This window comes from Coturnix japonica, chromosome 15, assembly GCF_054131305.1.
Source record: "Coturnix japonica strain WE chromosome 15, WE-NBRP24, whole genome shotgun sequence".
Classification (NCBI taxonomy): domain Eukaryota; kingdom Metazoa; phylum Chordata; class Aves; order Galliformes; family Phasianidae; genus Coturnix; species Coturnix japonica.
In genome coordinates this window covers 14,195,001-14,222,857 of record NC_140677.1, presented here as the reverse complement: position 1 = coordinate 14,222,857, position 27,857 = coordinate 14,195,001, and the positions used below count along the sequence as shown (strand labels likewise).

Sequence of the window (27,857 nt, the reverse complement as noted above, 5' to 3'; positions counted from 1 at the left end):
TTCTTCCCGTCTTCACAATTGCAATCACTTCTGAAGTTGTTGCATCACTTGCATGGCATTAGATCCATGCCACCCAGTCTGCTTTCCCAGCATGAATGCCAACTGCATTTATCTATTTTTATTTATATAAGGCTTCAGTGGGCTTTCTGATTCATAGAAGCAGGCTAAAAATTAAAGTTTTGCAAGTCATTCTAATTGGAACTAGACACTGCCAAACAGATTGGACTGAATTGATCTTATTTAATTAGAGAACTTCACTTTTTGACTTAATTTTGTGGCACAGGTTTTTACTTTCTGTATAAGCAATCTGAGTTCTGACCAGTATAACAAATGCAGATGTGCCCAAAGCAAATCACAGTCTGATAGTGTGGACAGCCATTAATCTTTTTGTCTGAGATTAGAACTACGCACTGAATCAGAACATTTGGGCTACATCCCTTTAATGTCCTGGGCTGGGAGTGGGGATATTCTGGATTTTGATGATTTTTTAGTACAGGTTTGTCCTCTGTAAAGAAGTAGGAGCACCACTATGCTTTATAGCTTAGGTGCAATTTCACAATACGTTTAACACAATCTAATTATAGACTATTCCCAAAAGAACACTTCTTGCCCCCCCCTTTCAGCCCAGCTGCGTGTTTCCTGTCCTCTCACTTGTATTGGATTTAGTCCATAAGTCCACATGGTGACTCAGATTTTTATGTTTTCATGACTAATCTTACAGTCCCAGGACTTCTTGATCGATGCAAGGAAAGGAGCAGAAAGGCACAGCTAGTGGATAGTGTGTAGAGAACCTGGAATCTCCCCACTTAACAACAACCTACACATCCAACTATTTGGTGTGTGAAACTGCAGTCTAAGTAGTTAGAAACTCAGGATCACAGGAAGAGCATCTTTTTGCATATGCAAAATGTATCTCAAAGGCCATAACTTCTCACTCATCTGTTTATCACACTGATAAAAGAAGTAATGTTATATGCAATCACAGTTGAAATTATTACAAATATGCAGACTAATTTAACAAGTTCCATTTGCTATAATTTATTTAGCTCTTACTTTATAGGTCCTGCTTGGAAAAAAAAAAAAAAAAAAAAAAAAAGCAGAACTTCTTCAAAACATTGAAAAAAAACCAAAACAATTGGAGAGATATAAAGGTAAAATAATTTGCTTATAAACAGAGCTTTAAAGACAGTTGAGACAAATGCAGACATTGGAAAAAAGCAGTATTAAATTATGAAATAGATTAAATCTTTTGCAAATTCAGTAGACTGGGAAAATAAAATCTACATCATACGCTGGGTTTTCTGGTTCAGCTCTTGTCAACTAGATAATGAGATGTGGGATTACTGTGAATACCTCCCAAAAGTGCCAGCTCAGTGCTCAGCATTGGCTAAGACAACAAAAAATGTCAGGAATTTAGGATGAGAGCTGAGAATAACAACAGAAAAATAGGAAAAGTAAACTTATTTTATGGTATAAGTCAAGGGTTTACCCACATTTTGACTATAGAATGCATGCTGGTCTGCACTATGAAAGAGGAACAGAAGAGGACAAAAAGGATCGTTAAAGATACAGAACAGCTTCCACAAGATAAGCAACTAAACAGATTAGAACTTTCCAGTTGGAAAAGTAAAGCTGTTGTTTATCAGACAAGTACTTGTCACATGTCCATTTATTAAAATCTTTCCTTATCCCCTACAAGATAATTAACAATTCAGCAATTGCAGAAAGTAGATACTCTGGGATGCATTTGTAGGCATTTCCTATCCTAGGTTCTGAATCCATGGCTAGATTGTTAAGAAGTCTGCTACAAACAGAACAAAGAAACAAAAGTACTTTTCCTGACTGCGCCCTCCCAGTCAAAGTAAGATTTTCTAGAAATGAAGGCTGATTTTCCTTGCATTTGAAAACATCTCCTGGAGTTTTTATGCTTTCTTTAAGTTATCTTTTGCACTTTGTGTCTGCCTTACTATAATTTTATATTTAAAATACCAGATAACTTAGTGCTTTTGACAAATGACTTCTTGCATCTGATAGCACTTTCTCTTCAGCAGATTCTCCTTTAGGTTTGCAGGGAAAGATCCTTCCTGGTATTTTTGTTTGTTTTGTTTTTTAAGGTCAGTAGACTACGCTGGGTCTCTAGAACAGTATATTTAAAAGTCTAACACCTACAAGTATTGTACTGTTCTAGGTGTTACTTCAAAATGAAAACTGACTACACATTGTGTCAATGAGAGGTGGTGTCCTTAACAAAATCCATCTACTTGCAAACTTGGTAGGAGAGTTAGCTTTGTGTATACCCGATAAAGGAGGAAGTTGTGTGGTATAATGCCAATAAATCTAATGTAAGAGCAACTATCATCACTTCTTGGCAACAGTTCCACCATACAGCCTGTCACAGTTACCCGAGATATGCTAGGAGTCAAACAGCACTGAAATATCCCTTTACATCAAGATTTCACTTTTGTTTTATCTCAGTACAAGGCCACAGTGAGTCAGTTAAATGATTCTAGAAGTAACTTAACAAAGAAAGCGCCTTCCATCCTTATCACGTTAAGACAACAACAAAGACGTATCTGAATTCAGTTATCAGGTTTCAATTTAGGTTCATCTATGAATCTATGTATGTAACAAGTATATGTAGTATGATAGTTACACAGCAGATTCGCACCAAACAGGTATATGCAGCTGTTCTGAAATTAATTTCTACTTTTACAAAATGCAACCATATTAAATAGATTTCATTTACATTAAGAAAAAAAACCACACACCTTGTTTTGGGTGGAGAAAACAAAGATTGTTTATTATCAGTTTTTCACTCTTTAAATGGCAGCTTCTCAGTCAAATCATTTCAAGCCATTTTCAGCCCTTAAAAAAGAAGCAAAATGAGGAACTCTGCAGTCCAAAGAAATACAGAAGTTCAGAAATAAATTAACATTCACTGTTAAAATTTATCATAGGGATTCTAGGAACTAAGTGATATGACCATAGGCTACAAAAATAGCAACAGGAGGAGTCACATGGAGTGACGTAATGTTCATGTGGAAGAAAACCTCGCTTTTTTAAATTGAAGGAAAATTATATTCAGTGAAACTCTAGGAAAAACATGAACCAGCAAAAAGTTTAGTCCTAGTGCCATGAATCATGTCAAGGGCAGAGTTCATCTGTATGCATTCACTGCTTACATCAGTGTCCCATAGTAGAAAAAATCTGATACTAACCTTGGCATATGAGTGCGAAGCACTGCACAGTAGTAATGGATAAGACCTTCATTTCTGGACATGTTACTCTGTATTAAAGGCATCCTCGTTCAGCCACTTAATTTCTTCTGCCCAAGGACAGAAGGAGATGTAGGAATTTAAAGTACTCCATTATGAGGCTCATGTCATGTATGGAGGATTTTGGATCTGTTGCTTTTCTACTGTATGTTCTTTTAAAGAGGCGTGCTCAGGAAATCTGAGATGCAGCAAAGGGCAATGCATTGCATTTCAATTTTGCCAGCCTGCGCTCCCACTCCTGTATTAATAGGCTTCAGGATAAAGTTTTCCAAAGCCTGAAATATTTTGGAAACTTCATTGGGAAGCATTGTTCCAAAACATGACTAGGCTAATCGGAAAGAGAAAATGAAACAACTTTCAATGTTTCTATTAACATAGATTTGAAAACACACAGACTGCAGTACTGAGCTGTAAATAGTTAAAAAAATAAATAAAAGGCGGTATGCAATGTGCTAATATGCTAATGGAAGCAAGAGCTTCATTCCATATGCCCTGGTACATGAGATCATTGGCCAAGTGGCTGGATATTTCAAACCACATGAGAAGCACTGCTCTTTCCAGCTTGGAATACAGCCACACACCATTTTAGAATCTCCTTTAAAAGAAAGGAAAACAAAAAATAAGTGATCCTGCTACAAGTTGCATGACTTGCTAGATCCGTCTTTTAGAACTGGTCTTGAATTTCAGCTAGCCAATAAATATATTTGTTACCTTCTCTTTCTATCACATTATAACACAGTTCAGCAGTGGACTCTCTTGGCTTTGAATACTGTCACAGCTCCTGGTTGTTAGGGGTACTCTTGCTATTCAGCACCATTAATTCCTGTTCACTTTTATTCTAGAGTGCTTGAATGTTCAAGTGCAATGTTTTGTACAATTTAATTCTCTTTGTAGAGCAAGGTGTTAATGAGCAGGTAATGTGGCTATAAGGTAAAATGTGGAGTAAAAATATACATTGTAATATCACAGCAACAACTGCAAAGGCATTCTTTAAAGAAGAAATGGGCTCAACTTGTGGCTCTGCCAGGAACTCGCCAAGTCAGTTAGGTGAGTAATTGGAATGGGCTTAGGCAGATGTTAAGCATTCTGCTGGTCCCAAAAGTCCCAGGATGACTTTGTTAGTGAAAGTACATGTAAGGAAAAATTGTCAAGTATCAAGGCAGTAACAGGGAATATCTGTGGTTTGCCACACCTATAGCTGCTGCCTCTTCAGCAAACAAACCCCAAACAAACAAACATAAAACCCACAACCATTGAAACAAAACCATGAAGTTATACCATGAAGAAAGAAAAAAATCCCGTTTAAGGATTAGATTTGTTCCATGGAGGAGAGGAAGAGGGGGAAATGTTCGTTGGTTGTTTCTACTCCTTCAGCTATCCCCAAAGGATAAGAGGGTTGTACACATCATTTCATTGCCACCATGCTCACATTTATTTGACCCCAGATTCAGGAGCTCTTTCTCACACTCACATTTTGGTCTCCTTGCTAGCAGAAAGTTAGTTCCACTTTCTCTTCTGGCCTTACCTACTGCTAGATGCAGCAGCAGCAGTAAAAAGGCTACTTCCAGCAGTACAGCAAGGAAAGCAGATTTTCAGAAGAGTTTTGTTCTCACGGAAGGCTGCAAGCCACAATAGGGCTAGAATTTCTCATATCCTCATAAGATTAATGCCAGCCCTCACCTTATTTGTTTGATTCAAGGAAGTCACAGAACTTGGCAACACTGAACTAGGGGCTGAGGCGGAAACCTTAGCCCAAGTAACATGCATGTGCAAAACTCCCAGCAAAGCTACATCTAAAAGGGTCTAGAAGGACCATTTCCAGAGCAGATATCAGCACAACGCTCCTAAGCACCTCTTAGCTGTTACACTTCTGCAGGCTGCTAATGTACTGAATGCTTGTGAGGTGTCACACTGTCCCCAGAATATGCCACAGCTATGCCCAAAGAAGTACCAACAGGTTCAAAGCCTTAATGGAAGAGAGGTCATGTCACAAAGGCAATCTGTGAGGTCATCTCTGTGAGACATAGAGAAAGTTTTAGTCTTCAGTTTTCAGTCTTGTTTTATTCTTGTTTTAAATTTCATTCCTCAGCAAGGAAGGATGAGGTGATGGATGGCAAACTTCTTTGCATACTCATTATTATAGTATATGAAGATTACACTGGCATGGCTAACAACAATGTCCTTCTGGCCTGTGAAAGAAGGAAGAAAATCTCACAGCTCAAGGTGCAGTAGCTGGAGATGCTACATAGTCCTTCTGACAATATTTTATGGCAGCTAACTTGGTCCAAATTTGTAAATGTCTGAGAAGTATCAAACATAAATGCCATCACTAATCAGCAAGTTCCATAAATAATAAAGCTGATTACCACTTTGTTTCCAAGCAGTCACGTAGCATACAGTTTTTTCCTCACTTTGACTCATCTGATCTTTAATGGGATGTACAATTAAATACTGTTGAGGTATTCCATATCAGGGTTCTGGAGAATACAAAGGAGTTTGGATTACAGATCTCTTTGGAAAGAGCATACAGGCTTTCAGTAGCAAGTTTAAAAAGTTATGTGGCAACAACTTATCTTAAGTTCTCTGGCTAAATTCAAGTTTTTGTTAGCAGTAAGGTCTGGTCTTCTGAAGCCAGCAGTATATCAGCAACTCTGTGTTTAGCCCTGAAATTCTGTTGCATATCAGAAGTGATATAACTCATCCATGAGAGAGGCTGTTCCTCAAGCCAAACCAAAATTACGGTCCTTGACCAATTCCTTTGAACTGTGACAGTAGCGTTGCTAATACTCATGATTCTACTGCAAGTAGAATGATCCTGTCCTGCATTCCGGCCAGACTTTTGGCAACCCAGCAGCTCAGCTCTCGTCTCATTTCCGGCCCCATCTGTGGAAATTCTCTTTGACTATCTGATACTTCTGTTTCCTGTATTAGAGCATCTAGGCCATTACTTCACAAAGCAGATGGAGCCTTCCTTCTCTCCTTCAGGATCCAATATGACTTTTTCCAGCTCAGGTTATACAGGTATGAGAATAATTAATGCCATCCTCGTAGGAGGAAAGGAAGCAGAAAATATCCACAAGTGTGGTCCAGCAGTCATCCCTTCTTCCTGTTCACTCCCACAGTGACCCAGTGGGGTTCTGCTCTCCCTCTCAACTTGGAGGACAGAAGAATGGGGTTTCCTGTATTTGTTCAGGTCTGAGAAGAGAACTCCATTCTAGTAGCTGTCTCAAGTCTGTAGTAAGAGCAGGTGCACACTGCAATCCACAAGGAGCAGAGATGTAAATAAGAGCATCAAAGCCATGATTAAATGAAAGCTGGCTACTGTAAGTATGATGAGGGATGTTGTTTTCAGGTGCATCACTAACTCATATCAACAGATAGACCAGTGGAACAGAATGTGAAGCATTGCTGGAAGCATTTATCAGGCAATTTCAAAAGTTCCTGTGCCCTAAAGGCAAACTGCATTCCACCCATTTAGGGCAATTGGCAACATTACAGAGTCAAGTTCAGAGTGCTCAGGAGAATCTCAATAAATAAAACACACATTCCCTCCATATGTTTTTCTTGTTGTTGCTGCTGCTGCTGTTGTGAAAGCTTTCTTCCTCAGGATATTTCAGCATCCAGCCTTTGCTTTTTGAGGTTAATTCTGTAATACCCACTAAACTTATAGTTGAAGACATTCTGCAGTTACTCAATACCGAAAGCCTATGCATAATACTAAAGCACGTTACCTGCGGATTAACTAGTAGAAGCACACAGAGGCATGAAGTCATAGTCTAACATCTGACTTTTATGTTTATAGGAAATGAATTCAAGAAACAATATACGTTAAATATATGTTCTAAAAAGAAGTGAGGTTTAATCTGTCCTTTTTTCTTGTTATGTCTCCAAGACTGGACCATGAAGGGTCAAAGAGAAAATGAATTATCATTCATTTGTTTTCCTATCACATCCTGGGGAAATACTGGTATTTTAGATTATACTTAGTATGAAAGCAGATGGTGCTAGGAGAGATAGAGGCAGCTGAAAACTAAGGGAAAGGAATGCTGTGTTACTGTGCACAAAGGCTCGAGTGGAGCACATTCTGCTTTAAAGAAAGAATAAGGTAAAGCTCTGACCATTTTTGAAACTGGTCAGTAAAACAAAAAGTTAGGGATATGTCTTTCAGTCTATCCAGATGGAGCTATTTTGCTTCAAGTAGAGCATATGAATAGGAGCAAAATCTTGCAACTTATTTTGTCCCGAGCAACTGGCCTATTGACTACATTAGTTGCTAATCTGGAACAAAGGGCTGTCTCATTTAAACCAGAAATCTGGTCATGAAAATTAATCTATTTTGGTGAACCTTCTGTCAGAAGTGTTCCATGTGTGGCTTTTGCCACTCAATGCCAGTTGCCAGTTTCCTCTGAAAAAGCTTTTTTTTTCTCTTTTTTTTTTGAAAGATTCTTGATGAACTCTTTCTAAAGCAAAATACATTTTGAGCAATCACTGCATAAAACAAAGAAACGTTTGAAAAGTCCTGAGCCTTATCAGTGTCATCCAACAGATGCACTTTGCGTAAGTAATTAACTTGTAAGAAATAAACATTCTGTACCGGTTTACAGTTATTTTCAGGATATAAGTAATCTAACACTGCATGCATTCGAAAACAGCTGCAATTTATAGATGAGTAATTTTTGCATATGAATGGATTTTGTTCTATGTATGACTAATTTCTGTTTCTTCTGATAGAAATGAAACATCCTTTCCTTCCTGCTAGTAAGCAATTATAATTTACATGGACAATTTATTATTATTATTTTTTTTTTCTTGAAGCAAGTATTGCATTTGCCTGTATTGATGAAATTAGAGTTAATTAATCTAGCGGCGTATTCTGGTGAACAAAATTGTTACAAGAAGCCCCTCCTGTATATTTCCATACATACCAAAAGCATCATCTACCATTCAGAGTATAGAGATGGGTATCTTTGATGGGTAAGGGTGATGAGCAGAGGATAATAAAATAGCACTGCTCATCCCTTAGTTTGTGAACTAACTGCAGTGATTTTATACATTTCTGTGTTCTAGTTGCTTGATTCAGTTTGCCATATAGACCTCAAGATGTTCATTCATATGTAGCATTTCTAAGTGCTTATTTAAGGTTTGAGCAGAATACATATGAAGAAAATACAGAACTGTCATAAAGAACTGTTACCTTCTTCATGGAAACTTAAAACTGAAGCTGTCTCCAGTCCATATGTAAAATTAGTTATGGTATTCAAATGCTTTACTCAACCAACAGAGTACCAGTTTATTAAATGCAACACATTTATCCCTCCCTAGACAGCAGCTATATATTTTTGTACTTAGTGGGCAACATAGCATGTACTGTTCAGACTAAGACTATCCACACAGGCAACTTGAACTCCTTGCTCATGACAAAACAAGATTTATAAACACATAACCAACATTAATATGTAATCTGAAGAAGACCAGAGCTGTTTCTACACTTTGAAAACATTATCCTTGATTAAACAGTGATTACCATCTTCCCTCAGATAATATATGTAGTATATATATATTTATGTATGTAATTTTAAAATCAAAGCCTTGTACTTACTGCATCTTCTTCTGCACATCATCTGATGGCACTGGGAACAGATCCCAGCATCCCAGAATGCAGCTTGGCAGGTATTAGTCTCCTGCTTATAATGGGCTCTCTAATTGCAATGCATTTTTTTTCCCTTTTGAACTAGGTAGCTAACCTGTAATTTTTCTTGTTATCTGCCCAAAGCTAAATGAAGTATCTGATACACCCAAGGAATTCCTCACCTGCTACAGGTGACTTCAGACTGGGAGTTGCCGTCACCAAATAAGTATGAATCTACATGTAACCAGGTTTTAATAATAACCCCAGGCAAGGCAGATCGCTCGTGCTTCCATTTTTATACTGTTTATTCTTATGAGAGTAGCAAAGCCCTCAGCATACAAGTCTCCTCCCCTGAGCGCCAATGCAAGATTGAAGCTGAGAGATTCTGATCATTAAGCATGTATTGACTTGATATAATAAGGCAAGGAGAACCTCAATGAGCAATTGCAACTGCTTCTGCTACCCATTAGCTTCAGGTGCTTAGCAATTCAGCAGATCAGCAAGGAGTGTGCTTAAGCTTGACCCACTTTCTCATCCTCATTTTGCAAAATCAGTATTATTCTTGTTATTTTGCATTTAGCACTTTGCATTTAAGCAAATGCACAGCAATAAAGTATCATCTACTGTTATAATTTGAGAAGAATCTGTTATTAATATTCTTAGATGTAAAAACCAATGCAAATGCAAAAGTGAAGAAGAAGCAGCAGAATTAATTTCAGATTAGTTTGCTGTGTTGATGCAACAGCAGCGGAAGGAAGGAAGGAAGGAAGGAAGGAAGGAAGGAAGGAAGGAAGGAAGGAAGGAAGGAAGGAAGGAAGGAAGGAAGGAAGGAAGGAAGGAAGGAAGGAAGGAAGGAAGGAAGGAAGGAAGGAAGGAAGGAAGGAAGGAAGGAAGGAAGGAAGGAAGGAAGGAAAAGAACGAAAGAATGGGGGGCTTGATCTAGAACACTAAGTTTTCTTCTCTCCTTTTCATTTGTTCAGTCTTTTGTTCCTTCAGCTATTCCTTTCCCCTACCATCCTTAGTAGCAGTTAACAGACTTACTGTCCTTACCAGCTGCCTCTGGGTTCCACATTCATATAGGGTGGTAATAGGCTGGGCTACATGTCTGTCAGTGGACAAAAGTACGTGCTTTCACTTAGTTGGTAAATATAAATATGCAGCTTCTCTAGGAGTGGAACTGCTGTGACCAGTATAGTGCATTTTCTTTAGCTCTTTTCTCTGCTGAAGATAAAAGTTTTGCAGCACAGCAATTTTATGGACTTTCTTCAAAAGCGTGGCGTCAGGGAAAAGAGTTTGCTTGCTTTTGTTGTTGCTGCGTTGTCATTTCTTTCACTGTGGTATCTATCTTGATGGATTTGTGAGAAGATAGACAAGAATCTTAGTAATAACATAAGGAGAGGACAAAGCAGGTTCCTTATTCAACATGTGTGAGCTCTGAGAAGGAAGAAAGCAAATTCACTTGCAGGAAGATGTAATGTTTCCCTGCTGTATTTCCTATATGATCTACTGGTCAAGGCAACGTTGTGCTAAAAATGCACACCTCTCAGTATGTATTGTGTGTAAGCGAAATGCAAAAAGCCTGTAGTTAAGAAACTAGATTTGAAAATCAAACACACAACCTAGACAATGCAGAACGAATGTTGCAAAACATGGTAAAACAACAGCTGCTTCCATCATTGCCCTTCCCTGAAGCACAAAGCCACACTTGTGCAATTTTTCTCTTACATTTTGGTGAAACATTCACCTTCCTAACTACAAACCTAAGCAAGAGATCAGTTACTTTTACTAATATCTTTATGTCTACTGGGTGGGGGGGGGAAGAGAGTCTGAGTTGGACACTTAGCAGAGAAATAATTAATCACAAGTACTTGAAGTTTGGCTTTTGGAACAAAAGGTGTAAGTTTTATAATAGAAATACTTGGGTAGCCTTCATTGCTTTCTCTGCCTGTAGTTACAAGCTTTTGTGTCCAGAACTGTTTCATGTGACTACCAGGTTTGTTTGAAATCCACTGCAGGTTTCCTAACAAAAAAAAATAAAAAAAGGTTGGGTAATTTTCCAAATGAAGATTTGCAGAAGGTGCTCGGTTTTAACCAGCTTTTTATGCACCTGTGAATAGGTAGAAATAGGTAGATAAACAAATTCAAGCAGAATTATCCCCATGTACGTGATAAGAAGAGAAATAACTAGTAAAAGGTTGTTAAAAAATAAAAGGTAGTGGTTAGGCCTGATTTCAGCTCAGCTTAAGAAAATGCCGTCTGTAAAAATGCATGGTTTTAGTTCAAGCACTTTTTTTGTGTTTTAGCTCACACCTGGACTGCAAATGATGCACAACATGTGAGCAGGGGGGGAAGCAGGACGTGGTTCTGTAACTGTCTCTAATGTACCATTACAAACTTGGAAGGGGTTTTGACACTAATGAATGTGTTTGTTCATTCACATGTTTTTGGCTTCTACTTAGGAGCAGTTTAAATCCTGTGTCGTTCACCTGAGAAAGGACACTTTAAATCTTGTGCATCTTATTTAGCAGAATCATCTGTTTCAGATAGCTTGCTGGCAAGGATCTCTGTGAGGTGACTCTTTGCATGTACGGTTCTGCTTTGATCAGCATGTTGATACAGTGGGAAAGATTTTAGGTATGTGAGTAGATACTTTATAAAGGAAAAGCAATCTACAGGTGCAGCTAAAAATATGTCAGTCAGCTTGCTAAAAATGCAAATAAAGCACCTGTGTCAGAGGGTTTGAATCTATCATCATTTAACAACAACAAAAAAGTTTCCTTTAATGCAATGACTCCAAGCTATTCACTGGTTGAATGAAGACATACTGCAAAAATGCACTCTGGAAGCCTGGCTTCTATAGTGTGGTCCGGCTTTCAGATATTTTCTTCCAGTCTTCTGTGTACAGTTTTATTTGTATGCAGTCGATATTGTGCAGGTGTCTGACTGGTGTTTGGTGCATACAAGGCCAGGGCTTGCCAAAAACTTGATATTTTTTTCATAACTGAACAATCATTTCACATACCAAAACGTGTGGGCACCAGAGGGATGCGTTCTTCCATGTCAAGAAAAGCATTCATTCTCTATGCAACTATTTATGCTTTCTTGTGCTGCAAATTAATAACGGTACAGGATACCGGAGAGTAAAATATTGAGTAAGAATTCTAGTATCATTCCCTATTGCCTTAGTAGTAAGAAGATATTTCTGTATTAACTCTCTGCAACCCAATATATTCCATGGGAACAAAAGGAGAGTCTCCCAAATTTGAACTGGCGATAAGAGCAGTCCCTGGTTGGAAACATCCAAAGGAGGGAACAATTTAAGGAGCCTCAGATATCTTCTTTAAGCAGGGACTTCTGCATTCCTTCTGGAGTCAAAGTGAGCAAGTACTAAATTTGAGTATCAAATTAAATATACTTGTATTCAATTGACTGTCAGATTCAATAATCTCCCAAGTGAGAGAGATGAAATGAACAGGTATTCAATTCAACTTCCACTGCATGTTTAAAAACAAAATAAAACCAGACGTGGTTTTATTTTTTGTAGGAGTACTGCCTTAATGTAGCTGGGTTTTGCAAAGGGATCAATTCAATGGCAAAGGGAACATAGTTCATTTTCTTGCAAATGCTGGTCCGTTCTTCAGCTTTGCACACAACCAGAGCATGATTACTGGTCTGGTTTATGTGTATGGCATCACTGCCTTCATTTGGCATGCGCACTGAGTGACCGTGCTTTGAGCATCTTTAGGGGAAAAAGGTACAGTCCATATTCTTTTGTTCCCCCAACTATGAAGATGCTCTGGAAGAAGCATAGAGGCCTCCAGCAGATGACACCACTTATTCTATAGGAATATAAGTACACAAAACAAAAGCATGCAGACTTTAAAAGTTAAGCAGGTAGCATCCGTATCAACTGTAACATAATCCAGACTAGTTTGCTGCTGAGGCAGTGCTGACTTAATCGTGGTATGCAGAATAGACAGCCAACAGTATTAATCTAATGAATGCCCAAAATACTCATCCCTTTATTTTTACTTCATATATTGAAGAAGTATGGGCCATCTGCCAATGATGTGAAATGGAGAATAACTAAGCAGCTTCGATGGAACCTAAGCAAAGTAACCTAACATTCTGGAATAAAATCTGACTAACATTTCATTTTATTATACCTATTCTTTTTTTCTACAGCCTGATTAATGGTAGTCTAGTAATGATTTTGGTTCAATTCAGTTTAAGTTGGAAATGTGGCTTGACATTAATATGAAGATCTTTTAAGTGCCTTCCTCGAAGCAGATGCCAAACAATATGTGCTTCGGTCTGAAACACAAGCACATGTCACTGCCAAGAAAAAGGACACCGGGCTGAGGGATTCTGATGGTTATTGTTTGGCTTGGGTCTGTGTTTGTGAAGTAAATGCACTTCCAGTCATTTGGGTGTGGGGATTTCATGGAACAATCTTGATTAGCTTGCTTTCCTAAGGAAAGGAAGCTTATGTAATGGTTCAGTTTATCTCTCGCTCCAAATTTCGTACATATTTGACACATGAGCCAAGGTCTTAAAAATAATTACATTTCTACAAGTTTCTTGGAAGTCAGCAACTGCAGGCAGTAAAAGGAACCATACTAATTCCCTAACTGAGGGAAAAAAAACAACTCAGAAACCAACCATTGTACATCATACTGTTGGCCAGGCATTATTAAAGCTGGAATAGCCACAGCTTTTGACATGTTTGCCCTGTGAGATGACACTGTAATAGGAAACACAGATATCCTTGGTTATTCTTACCATTTACAACATAGTTGAGGCACCAAATAATTAAAATACGGTGTGGAAGTATGTGCAACATTTTGACCCCTGGCTAGAGAATCATATTTATTTAATGTAGCTCTTGAATGGGTGATGGTGGGCAATGACTTTAGATCAATCTCTTCAAGATAATTTTCCTTTACCCAGACTGCCAGAGAGTGAGAATCTGAATGCAGCTGCTGCTGGCAGTACATTGACTTGGGTTTTCTCAGTAATAAAAGCCATGCAGTGATATAACTGTACTGGAAACTTTGTCCCAAATCATGAGCCTTTCTTTCAGCTACAGTACAGCCATATCTGTGTCATTCCTTTTTCATTTGTTCTCAGCCTGAATTCCTTAGATAACTTTGCTAGAGATTTGAGCTTTATTGGAGATATGGAAAGCTGCCTAAAACTTCCGCTCCTTGGTTGTTCTGGCTGGTTTCCTGCCTCACCAATATTGGGATGCAACATATTCTTGCTTCAGCAATCATTATTTAAAACAAGGCCCCAGAAAATTGACGCTGTACAAAATGAGCTCTGCTGCTACGACAGTGACTCCAGAAACCTGCAAAAGTGAGTTGTGAACTGGAACTTGAGAGAACTAGTCCTAATTCCATCACACTGGTTATATGGGCTTGAAATACAGCAACAGGTAAAGGCGGCAGCGTTCGCATAGAAGTCACTGAACACTGCTCAACACTGCAGATCTCAGATTACTGGTGTTTCTATGACCATCCAAGGACCAAAGAATTTTGCCCAGTTGGGGCAGGCATTTGAATTGTTCTCAGCGCTGGTTTGGCTGGTACCTGCTGCAGACAGCAGTGCAAACACATGCAAAGACACCTGGGGGATGTTAGGCAACACAGTGAACAAAAGATTAACTAACTTCTGTGAAATGTTTATGGCTGCGTACAACAACAACAGTGTAGAATAATAGGTGGAGTTACGGGAAGACAATAAGCTAGATTTTAAAGCTATCTGAGAAAATGACACGTAACATACACTACACATCTGAGCGGTACAGATAACCATGCCTGCTGGATGTTTCCAAGCATAAAATTCTGATCTCTATTGCTTGTTAGCTTGGTAATGAGTCGATTGATTTGGTTAAGGATGTGTCTGTTGATATCCTGAAGAATGATAAAAGTTCCCCTTTCTGGATATCCACCAAATATACATAGAGGCTGAGGCACTTGTTCATTTGCAGCCCATAGCGAACTAATATCTAGCATCATCTTGTGCATCACACACAGGGGGCCAATGTTGTGCCTGTTGTCCTTTCTCATAGTGAGGGTTTAAATGTCCAATCCCTGATCCTTAAAACATCGCCATGGAACCATTCAAGGAACTTTTGCTTGTTGCCCAGAGCATACCCTGGTTTAAATACCTGCCTGATGGTTCCCTTACCTTTTCCTCTGCTGCAAATTAAAATACACAGTTCCAAATTTGTTCTACAAAGCTAACAAGGGAAATGAAGAAATTAATACATTAGTGGCACCATTTTAAAATACTTGAACTGTGTCTGCTAAATTATTATATGCTATTATCAAATTTTTGATTTAGCTATACTATTAAAAAACTGTTAGCTGTTAAAATGCTGCATATGAGGTACCTTCAAGTCACACAGTTGAGATGACAGAGGTCCTGTCTAAAAATTCCAGAAGGAGCCCCAACAAAAATGCAGTTTTAAACACCCACTTAATAATGGTAGCAGAAGATCACCTCTAGGTTCCTTTAGAAAGCACATGAGCTCCCATACTTGAGACAAATCAAGAACCAAGGCACGTCCTAAAATTGCATAACATACAAGGCCAAGAAAGCAAGGTATACAATCCCATTGCTTCACCAACTGCAATATAATTAATTGCAGCAATGCATTGAGAAATTGAATTGAGAGCTAAAATGAGACAGGGTAGCATCGCATCAGCAGGGAACAGGGCTGGATGAGGTACACAGAGCTAAACTTTCTTTTGTTCAGTATGAAGGAGCAGAACTTCAGAGCTTTCATGAGTGCTAATGAATCCCATGACTTTACTGTGGCATACTTGGAGACTGCAATCCATAATGCATATAATCTCAATCATCATTTGGAAACTTCTGACCTATTTGCAAACTTCCAAGGAGCTACCACTGCAGATACATTATCGCTGCAATTATGGGTAGCCATGGAGCTCTAGTACTGTGTATATATAATACACTGTTTTGCAAACACACATCTACTTTTAAACCTCAGCTTCACAGTCATCGTGGTTTTAATTTCAAAGCATTAAAAAGGAGTCAAAAATAAAGTCTTTTGCAAATAGATCTTGATTATACCTAGGAAGAATTTTTGCAAACAATTCAGAAGCAGGTGGTCTGAAAATCCAAAAATGGAACTGTGCTGGACAGGAAAGGACAGACATGGCAAATGTTACCATCAAAAACGGAGCTGTATAATAAAAATTAATTCTCATGCTGGTTTAGTGTTTAAACAGGAAAAGATAAATTCAAAGATAATTGAATTTTCCCTCTGAACATAAGGAAACTCTTTTTTTTTTAATTGAGATTCATAAAATGCCCAGTAGAAATAGCACTCATCTCTTCCTATCTGAACTCTATCTAATTATTTCAACCTTGTGAAGCAATATTTTATCCTGCAAGCATTTAATCCTGACCATTTAGCCTGGACAACTCACAGATTAATTCCTCTTCTGTATATCACTGTACAAATAAAAGCTCTGCGAGAGCAGTGACAATAATATTCCCCATCCATTCCCCCTGAGACTCACCAGAGCCTGAAAATTCTTCCCACACCCGGCAGCCCACTGGCTCCATCAGCAGCGGTTTTGATCCAAAGGAGAAATCCAAGGACTGAAAAAGGATCCCATCTGCAAGGATGTGCGTAAACAGAATCAAAGTGTACCTGGGGTTAACAGTTCTTGGGGAGAGCAAAGGGAATAAGCTGAGACAGTCAGAATGATGCGCCTTTCCAAAAGGCTGTAATGAATTCTTTGTGTTGGCAGAAATACCTGGACCCACATGCTGAACTCTTGAGTGTCACATGGGTGACGAAGCTAAAAAAAGGCAAACCTATAGGCTTCATTTAAACTGCCCCCAACGTGTTAGTGTTTTCCCCTGAGAAAGCTAACGTGTCTCATCCAAACTTTTCTACAGTTTTATTGGGATTTTAATATTCCTCTCTCTTTGGTTTCATACTTTTTAACTCTTTTATTTTTAGATTCAGTATTTCACAGTGGTCTGTAGAGTCTGCTTGACGCCAGCAAATGTAACTGGATCCCAAGCCCCTGCAAGCCAGGAATTGCAGCCATGATCAGCATGCTGCCGAGAGCGCAAACCTTGGCACTGGCCAAAACCAAATACTCTGAATCCTCTATTTATCTTATGGCAGGGCTTGGGAAAGGAGGAAAGAGGAGTTCATCAAAATGTGAAAAAGAATGGCTGGGAAAGGGTAAGAGTAAGTAAATAGAAATGCAAGATGCAAATAAGTCAGTTCTGCAACAGATTTATGAGACCGGACTTCCAAAACCTAGAACAGGGGTTTGCAAAAAAGAAATATTTCGTTCTCCAGTAACCTAGTAACAGGACAGGCACGCACAAAGCAGATCGCCTTTATAAAAAGCTTGTGTCAGCAAGGTTGACTTTAGTGGAATAAATAAGAATAAGCTGCTTGGCAGCAGATCACTGCTGACAATAATCTCACAGGTCAGATTTTCCAAGTTCATTTCATAGCTCATTCAGTACACACATAACTCCAACTACCATTTCTGTCTAGGAGTAATACGGGGCACCATCTTCCACACAGCATTTGATGAGGTGTTGGGTTTTTACCTTAATTCTACATGGTGCGCAGCTGAAATAAATCTGGTCTCTGACACTAAGGAGCTGAGTTACTTTGCCTGAAAGTCTTTTTTCCCGTCACTTACAGCCCTTTCTTCTGTAGAAAAGAACAAACTGAAGGATTGATGGTTTGACTAAGAAGTTGTTCGTCCCAACTATTCTAGGATTTCTAACTTGGGTAACTTGTGCCTACAACAGTGTGAGCATTTCACAGAAGAAAAAACAAGTGTATCAAGGCAGTTATTTGCCAAAGGTGACATGATGAGTCAGCAGCAGAGCCAAGATTAGAGTACAGCATTCAGACTGCCCATCCCACATGGGGCTCACTAAACCACTGCTCCTCCTGCAGCCTCCAGGGAATAAAGTTCATTTAGTTAGGTGGTAAATGCTCAACTCCTGCCCTTGCACTTCACCTTGTTATTTATCTGAGTTTTGGCAGACATAATTGTTTGTTGCCAAGAAAGACTACAGCTCAAGAGAAACAACAAAAAGCATTGATCTTATCTGTGGACAGTGCAACAGCAAAGTTTGAGAGAACAAGGCCAGCAGTCTGCACTGGGAATATAGGTTGTTTGCAACTCTGAAATTGCTTGAAATGATTTTTGACAAGTCAGCTTCTTTGCCTCTTCATCAGTAAGAAACACAGAGTAAAAAACCTGTAAAGCAAAGATCTTGTGCACAGCAACCGATTTTATATGTCGCTTTTCTTCAGTGTGTAAAGAAAGTTCTGTATATTTTTAAAATCCATTTAGCAAATGATGTAGCACTAGTGTATTTTCTTCTCCTGGCATAGATGTATTTGGTATTCACATTTGCTCAGCTAACAAGAAGCTTGGAAGGCCAGTTCCAAGTAGTGCTGCCAACAGTAAGTGATGCTGCATTACATAGAGGCAGAAAGAGTTCTGCCTTCACTGGGCTGTTGTAGTGTGGCATTGAATATCACAGTTTAGGAGTCGTTGTTGTCACTGTGGTGCTTCAGTGTCTTGTCATTTTAAGTATAATCATATAATTCATAGAATAGCCTGGTTTGAAAAGGACCACAATGATCATCCAGCTCCAACCCCCTGCTGTGTGCAGGGTCACCAACCACCACACCAGGCTGCCCAGAGCCACATCCAGCCTGGCCTTGGATGCATCCAGGGATGGGGCATCCACAGCCTCCTCGGGCACCCTGTTCCAGTGTGTCAAACCTTGCTAGTTTTCCATATTGCTGCAGCTTTTCTTTAGAGTTGTTCTTATGAAGAATATTCTGTAAATGATCCCAAACTATAACTTTATCTTCCTGCTCCTGGCTAGCAGCAGCCTGATACACTTCCTTGAAAAAGCTTCAGATGCTTAATGATGAGTCAGAGATTTTTGTAATTTGCACATTGGCAGTTTGTCCACTGAGTTACTTTTTATTTTTTAAAGGAATTGCTAAAACTTTGCTAATTGTTTTAGTAAAAGAGTTTCTGATCTAGAGTATCTGTCTATCTATCTATCTATCTATCTATCTATCTATCTATCTATCTATCTATCTATCTATCTATCTATCTATCTATCTCTTTCTTCCCATGAGAAAGCATGGATGGCTGCAGCACATCCTAATAATACTGAGAGCCAAACTAATTTGGTTGTACATATTGCATCCTATTTAATAAGTTATCTGGCTAAAAATGGTTTTAAGTGTGGTATCTGTTTCTCCATGGATTTGAATGCACACGGCAGTGCTTTTTCTGTGATGAAAGATGCAGAAATGCTCGTGCTGGGCAGGGAATGCAGCCAGATATTCTAGGAAGCTCCATGTTAGCCCAAGGCAGCTATAAAAAGAAAATGGGGTGCTGCTCAGATGGTTTAATGGTAAGGGCTGAGTTACCATTACTGGTCATGTTTCATCAACTTTTTGCATTTCTAGCACCAAGAAATATAAAGGATTCCATGAGAGCAGGACACACAAGAAGCCTTAAGCCCTTAGAATGTAAATATTTGTAAAGCAGATGGCGAGCTCTGAGTATTAGGGTAAACATACATTTTTCTGTTTTATTCTCTTATGCAAGTGTATTTTATTCTGACCTTAATCTTTGTGCTGTGTAACGGCCATTAAATAAACAGTTTCTTTTCAACTAATCTCTAGAGAAAGATTGCTTCCTACCTACCCCTGCCTTCCTTCACTGACTGACTCCTTTTATTTGGGCAGAGTGAAAGAAAGGCTAATCTATGTGTCTGTGGAGAAAGCAGATTTTTAAACTAATGATACAGAGATATGATGTGGGAGGTGTAGATCATTTAAGTTCAGATCTCAAGGTTTTTATTCAGTTCGTAGCTGTAAGGAGAGCAACTGTAATTATGTCTTTGAGAGAGGATGGCAGTATCCACACAGTCTCAAGACCCTCGATATCTCCGTGTCATATATAGATGGAGACAGAGAAAACCAGGAACTGAATGGGAACAGGGGAATGAACTCCCATGTGACTATAACATCGCATGGTCTGTGTATATCACCAGTCTCTCTCCTCATGGTATTACTAAGTAACAACTCGAATTTTTGTACATTTGGGACAGGGCTGAGTCTAAAAATGACAACGTAAGATATTGCACAAGTTAAATCATTTCGGAGGGAAAAAACTGTTTTGTTTATCTCAGAAAAATGATGGTCAGAATAGTTCTTCAGGGTGAGCTGGGCTGCAGTACACAGCAGGAAGCACTAAGGTGCTGGGCTTCATAATCTGCCCTATGAGTAATTTGGCATCTCAGTAGAGGCAAAAACAGGGAAAGTCCCTCATGTCAACAGACACAGCCATGTTACTGTAAGGACAGAGCTCTGGGTTTCATTCTCAGACCTGTCACCCACATGTGACTATGGACAAATTCTCTGTAGTGCCATTAATAACATAACTGAGTGGTACAGTCTCGGATGTTATACTATCAGCATGAGCAACATGCCGTCTAAACTGCCTGGAGCAGAACTCAGTATTCATAGATAATAAGGATTTTGAAAAATGTGTACTTGCTGAGTAATTATTGTTCAAAAATTACCACTATAGCTGCTTTCAAGTAAGTAGAAATTTCATTAAATATATTGTTGCATGCAGAATAATAAACGTACTTAGGCCAAGATTTCAACTGAAATTGTTGGAACAAGATCTTCAGACTTCCATTGCTGTTCCCGTGCAGTATACATACACAGGAATAGCAAGCACAAAGCATATTTATCTTCCTGGGTCAAGAGCCAGGATGGGAATAAAGACACTCCTTGGTGTTGATAACAACTGCTTTGTGGCTGAAACTGGATCCTTGATGTTCAGTGCCTTGTTTTATGTGGCGAGGTGGGAGGAGTCCTTAGGCTCCGTATTTCTCTGTTATCAGCTGGGAAGCAAGTGCTTGAGTTTCTTTCCTGGGGGAGACTAACTCCTGACAAGGCTCTCTCTCATTTTAACAAAGAGCCAAGACAGCTTTTTAAGTAAGTGTGCTTTGTGAAGTTTGGAGCCAGTGTCCTCATCTTAGGAAAAAAAGAAAAGCAACAATTAAAGTCAAATCAATGAAAGCAGCTTTTTGTTTTATATATAGACAGGGAGATATTTATATACATATAATTTTTTTTGCAAACTAAACAGGTATTAGAAAGTGAAACTCAGTAAATGCAACTTCTATTCATCGATCTGTTTTCCCTTCCTGGACAGAAAGTGAGATTATGGAAACTGTAGTCCAAAATAAAATAGAAATTAAATTTCAAATCTAATCATTTAACTACACAGTCACAATGAGAACTTCATTTTTCACAGTCATCCATTCTAACTGTAACTGCTCAATCCTTGCTGTTTACCGTATAAAAAGTAGAAGATCCTGGAAAATAATGCAAGAATTTTTTTCTTTCTCTAAGCTCCAAGAAGATGAACATGTCTCTTGGTCTGACTGTGATGCTTTGAATCTCTGCGTGGTTTTGATTAATTCACCTCAAATCAGGTAGCTGAATTAGAGCTAGGAAACAGCTGCACGTGTGTTCAGCCATGGTAAATGCTTTTCAGTAAAAGTGCTGTTGAGATAATAGTTTTCATCAAGAGTTAAATGAGTTTCACTTGGATGTTTTCATTTGCTGTCTATGAAGCATGAATCAGGAGGAACCCTGCTTGGCTCCAGGCTCCTCGGGGAACAGGCAGACTTGGCAGTTCAAGGAAAACCTTGCTCATAAAATGAACAAAAGACAGATTGAGACAGCCACAACGTCACTTTTAGAGTCGCTTTTAAGATTAGAAATGCACTTTAGCTGAGCCTGTCACCTGCTCTCAAGCCTGTTTACTGTACACATTACTAAGTGCAGTTATTATTGCTTGCTCTCTTTCTCAGATCTGGGCGTACCTTTTCAAAAGACATTATGGAAAATGCCTAATGTAAACCTAGCTTGCTCCTCTGGAAGCCCGTCAGCTTTCTATCTATTGTTCAGCAGAGTACTGGTTATCTGACACTGCATACCGGGGAGGTTAAGTGAATGTCAGCTCCTTTAAAGGCACAGGTACCTGAAGCATTGAAGTTTCTGTCTGTCCTTTATATGTGGTTACACGCGGTCTTTTTCAAAGTCATTATCTATCATTCATTATATTGCCTAAATGGTTTTGGCCGTATCAGGCTGAGTCTAAATTCCAAATGACACCTACCCCTAAGGCTTTTTATATAAAGGTAACTGGTCTCTTGCATATGTTGTAAAACATGCTGATCTGCTTTGCATACTTTTCTGCTCTTCAGCCCGTCTGTCTAACAAGGCCCAAGGCATGATGCTGACTCAGGCACAGCATCTCTTACAGTCTGCAGTTCTGTGTCTCCAGCCAAGTACCCAGAGAGACACTGCAGTTCATTAGTGAAAGAGGCACTGCAAGTACTGGGGGAAACTACCAAACCAGGAGTGAAATGTTAGAATTAATTCAGTATTCAACTGGAAAATTTAATTTTGAAGTATTCCTACATCTCTGAATCTTCCATGTTTCATATCCTGTATACTTTATGTTGTATGCAATGAGCAAATAGCAGTGACAGCTGGGGTTTACCTCACAAAGGGAAATATGTAACCAAAGCCAAGTTAGCGTGTGAACAACGTGACCTTTAGAAATCACCAACTTTTGTATGCTCAGACTCTTGATTTTAGGGGTCATTTATATTTCTCTTATACTCTCTTTCACTCTCTTATACTCTTCTCCACACAAATGTAGAGTTACTCAGATGGGAAAGCTTTTGCACCACCTTGAGGAAGGAGCTATTTGATGGGTATATACAGATTCTCTTTTGTGCAGATGGGCATAGTGCAGGAGTGCTGGCTGTGGGGATTGTCGTGCCCAGTTCTTGCACCAGCCCCAGTTCAGCTCTGAGAATCTCTGAGGAGTTTCTCCCAAAGCAATGTTAACCCACTGGACTGAACCCATCACTGAGAACTGATTCTCTTAGTCCAAAGAGAGGATGACTTAAGGTGATTGGAAATTTAGACTAGCCAGAGGGCAGCATTTTGTATCACGACATTGAGGTCTCTTCCCTAGCTACTCTCATTTTTTAATAATTCACATCTGAAAATACATTTCATTTGGTCTTTCAAACATGAAAGTTGGTTGGTCTCTGGTTGGGAACCAAACACAGTGTGAGCTTTGAGCCAAGAGGAATGTACTGATTAAAACAAGAAACAATAGAAGCAAAGGTCTTAAACTGACAACCGACACTACATTTTTAAAGGCTACTTTATGAGTTTGCTAAGGTTGTGTATAAAGATTCAACTTACAGATATAGTATAAAGTATTATATTTATTGGAGTTCTTCCTTCTGTGCAATTCTTCCCAAACCAGCAGTTAGGTATTCTGATAGTTTTCATTTATTTACAGCAATACAGTAGCAATGCCCTGGTCCCTCAGCAGCAAATGCTCCTGGCCTCACTCCATGCCAGACATTGTAGGGCTGTGTACATGCACCACTCACCTCTGCTGCTGATTCTGGATCAATCAGAAATGAGTTTTAATTCATTCTGCTGCAGCTGCAGCAGAGATGATGCTTTTCTAGTCAAGATGTTCTAGTTCAGCTGTGTGTGATCCTTTAAAGCAACAAGCTCAAGTAGTGGTACAATGTGATGAACAGAGCCTCCTGTACGTCTGATCTGAGATGCAGCAGAGGGTGATGATTAAATGAATGGGGATGATGTACTGTATTGAGAATATGCTATGTAGTTTTGGAAATTGCATTCCTTGTTTGACTTCAAACATGCACTGTGTCTGGACTTAAGTGGTACAAATTGAGACTTGAGCCCTACAAGAGGAGCAGTGAGAGTAAATCCTCCCTCTCACCTCAAAGCAGATGACAACTTCCCATTTATTCTTATGTTGAAACTCAGAATACCAAGAGCTTTGTCAGCTGCTTGCTTTAGGCCATTCAGCCTTTGTGGGTTGTGTGAGCTCCTGAACAAAACACTGCCATTCATGTATCGACCCTGTATTTCTGTCTCACTTTCACATTACAGATTGACCTGGAGAATGTTAAAAATAATTTCCCTGTTGTCCTGTAACATGACTTCCTTCCAGCAGAATAGCTGCAGGTAGCTAGAAACAAGTTCCTACTGTGATATAGGAGCAAAGGGTACTGAGAACCTTTCCTTCTGCAGCCAGCAGACAAGCAGTAATGAGCATTTCTTCTAATGGCTAAACATTAAGTTACTAATAGTTGTTGCAGTGTGGGATGGAGGCTATTGATTAAAGGTTAGAATATCTGCAGACTCTCTTTCAGATGATTTTATTCAAATCCTGAATCACAAAGATTTGTTGATACTTATGTTGTTCGCAGAAACATCGTGGATTTTGTGTTCACTGCCAGTTTGGGAGTGCTGGAATTAGCACGTCATGGCTGTAGACTAAAAAGTTCCAACTACAAGGATATAAAGAACATGTAGAAGCTTCTGCAGCCAACTGCTTGCAATCCATAAACCACAAACTGTATCCGTGCTTGTGCAGATGGCAGGCACTGTAATTCATTAGTGAGTACAGCTGCACATGTGGAGGACTCTGTATTTTAAGATGTGTTTGGAGCCTGTATGGCTGTATCATGTATAAGCTGTTGCCGTGGTACAATGGCTGAGCTGTTCTGAAGGACATAGCTGGTATTCAAAGACAACGTCACAATTCTTATGCTGTAGAGTCCATGACTCAGTTATATGAATCTTTGTAAGAAACTGTGAGACGAGGCCTGGGAAATGAGCAAGAAGGTTTATAACTTTATACCTGTGCATATACCTATACCTTCAACATATACCTATGTTGAAGAAATTAAAAAAGAACCATGGTAAAAAATGAGCTGCATTTCCTATTTTTCTTCTCAGCTCTGGGGAGTCAAAGTCTGAAAGGCCCATGAGCTCATCTGGCTGTCAAACAAATAGACAAAGTGAACACCTGGTCAAAACAAAACTAGTACCAGTAAGTAGTTAATGTCTATTGCTAAATTAGACTTTCACTTCTTGGAAGTCATCTATGAGCTGTCCCCTAAACAGAGGATTACAATGTGCATGTAGGTGATGTAATTATTCTGGCACTAACAACCTGCTGTGAACTAATTTTGCTGTGATTATTACATTCACAATAACCAAGTAACTGAATTAATCTATATTGTTGTCCAAATTAGGGCATAGAACTGGGAACCTCAGGTCCAATCCTCCTCATCACAGAGAAATTGCTTGTTATCAATTGAGTGATGACCTGCCACCTTGCATTCATTTGCTTTTTGAGTCTTACCTGGCCCAGCACAGAAGCCTGAAGGAGCATAACCCAGGACTGGTTGTATGAACAATGCTAACATCATTTTCTCTGTGTCAGACGATGAAAGATTTGTTTGTGCCTGGAAACTAACTATTCGAAAATACAAAATTTACTGTTTTTTAGGCTATTCTTTTTAGTATTCAGATGACAATACATTATTTCGGCTCGTGGTGTGTAGAACAGAAAACAGTGAATATGCAGATTACAGCCAAACTGTAGTGACACTGCTGTGAATTACACAAGTAGTGGTGAGTAGTTGAAAACAAAAGCTTGATGTATTTAGTAATAGATCCTCCATGAAGTATATGCTGAATGTGATAGTTCTAGTACCTGAAGTTCTAAGTTTTGTCAGCTTACATTTTCTGTCACTCGATGTGTTCCAATGAGTCATAACATGTTTAGAGTTATAGTAAATGCCAGCAATCGTGACCACTTGCTATTTATAGAATGGAGAAGTGCTAACTAGTATTTTCAGTGTAGGAATTTAAGCTTGCTGAACTCTTTCCATCAAGGACAGTTTTCCACCTGAAAATGTTGATTGAATGGAAACTCACTGAGCTATCTATGGTCGGTTCTTAATCTCAGCATCTCTCTGCTGACACTGAGATGCATCTTGCTTAGCTGATACTGTGAACGATCCCTTCTGCTCATTTTATTCTTCAGCTCAGACCCAGTAAACTCTGGGGCTGCCTTTGCACTCCAGTACTGTATTTATACCAACAACCTGCCCAAGGAGGTTGTGGATGCCCCGTCCTTGGAGGTGTTCAAGACCAGGTTGGACGGGGCCCTGGGCAACCTGATCTAGTAAAGGTGTATGTTTGGTGGCCCTGCCAGGCAGGGGGGTTGGAACTACATGATCCTTGAGGTCCCTTCCAACCCGGGTCATTCTGTGATTCTGTGATTTTACACAAAATAAACACAAAGCTACTAACATGTGGCTGTCACTGCAAGGTCCCTTCTCATTTTAGATCATTTTCCTCCATGTACTTTCAGCTGATGTAGCCCATGTTGTTTAAGTTGGATATAAACACTTGCGTCACTCGAGTCTGCCACTGTCAAGCCATTCCTGTGCATTCTAGGAATACCATTATCCATCCTGTGGCTCCATACAACCTCCATCTGTATTTTGCATTGATCAGTATAATTCCTAAATGTGATGAATACCGCTGCCTCGCTTCTTGTGAACCTGAGGGAGGTCATGTCCCTCTAGTCTTCAGAGCTTACTGCCTTCTCTGTCTGTTTAATGCTACAGTAAAATTTTCCCTTCTTACTTTTAAAACTGACCATCCTTATGCTTGCTTTGGTCTGTCTTAGACTTTGCTCTACTATCTACTTATGCTGCAGTGCTAATTGCTTTTGTCTCTATAATCACATCATATTGGATACAATAGCTTCCTCCTGTGCAGCTTTCCTGGGTCTCATTAACTCATGCTGAAGTTTCATATTTCAGATGCCAGTTTAAAGCTTTGGTCATAATCTTCAAAGTAGTTAATGGATCAAGCCATAGCTACATTAAAGGCTGAATTTTGATCTGTGATCCATCATGACAGCTGCATTTCCTTGGGGCAATGTAGATTACAAAGCCTAGAAGGAACTATATGAAAGGGAGGAACGAGGCAGTCTTAACTGAGAGAAACAAGTGATGGAAAAAAATATCTGGAAGATATTCTACAGATCCAGACCTTTCAAAGCTGAACAATGCCTTTCCTTTTGAACCACTAAGAACATTGATTTCCCTCGCTATCCTAGAAGAATCCTACCAAACAAATGAACTAACAATACCTCAGCACTGTCCTTAAAATAAATTCTACAGTGACAAAGCTTGGAAGCTGCCAAAAGACATTTGAGCACAAATTGGGCTTAAATGCAAAGTTCTGAAATATCCAAGAGATAAAATCTTTTCTCTGTTTCTTCAGTTGCATTGCTGCCTGCATTATGAGACTGTGTGAAGCAGAATTAACAACAAAAATCAGTGAGAAGCATTAAAAGAAGCAGATGCAGAGGAGTCTTTCTTCAAGATGATTCTCTCCTTCAAGAGAGACTCTGTGAATTTTATGATAAATATAGTACACAGTTTACTTTTGAAGTTAAACTAGACTTTTTCTTTTCAGTTCTAAGCTGAATTAGTGTATTTCAGGCTTAGTGTGTATGCAAACACAAAAGTCCCAATGGTTAATCTTCCGTAGAGGTTTAACCTATTCAGTTAAATTGGTATAAACACTTCTGTAAAGACTCTTAGTTTAGTTTATGTCAGCTTGGAATCTGTTTATGGCAACCCAAAATAAGCTACTTTTAAACTTGACTACAAATGTCAGCCAACTTCTTGCACCAATTTTGACTAAACTGATTTAAAATAGAATCTTAACATAAACTGGTGTAACTTTCCTGTAAACTGGAAATGACTTTGGTAAATTTCAGCATACTACAAGTCACGTCCTCCCTCTTGTGGCTGACCCAAAGATTCACAGTTGGAAGAATGCAGATTGAAGCCCTAAAATGGATTAGGCCATCCTTAGCCATGATCTGGCAACAGAGCCAGAAAACCAACAGTAATTGTAGTATTTGAATATACATAAGGCA

The 27,857-nt window shown here is 39.1% G+C and overlaps 2 protein-coding genes across 2 annotated transcripts in view; one reads left to right on the top strand and one right to left on the bottom strand.

The window, feature by feature from the left end:
- RAF1 (Raf-1 proto-oncogene, serine/threonine kinase) overlaps positions 1-16,579 on the bottom strand; it is a 57,554-nt gene extending 40,975 nt beyond the window's left edge. Inside the window, exon 1 of the mRNA XM_015874718.3 lies at positions 16,458-16,579. The gene's annotated coding sequence lies outside the window, so the exon portion shown is untranslated. The remainder of the gene's footprint in view (positions 1-16,457) is intronic.
- The window catches only part of LOC107319686 (uncharacterized), a 48,254-nt gene that overhangs the window by 8,828 nt on the left and 11,569 nt on the right, over positions 1-27,857 (top strand). The window contains exon 4 of the mRNA XM_085516087.1: positions 24,845-24,938. Within this exon, the coding sequence (XP_085372213.1) occupies positions 24,845-24,938 (94 nt within the window). The remainder of the gene's footprint in view (positions 1-24,844; positions 24,939-27,857) is intronic.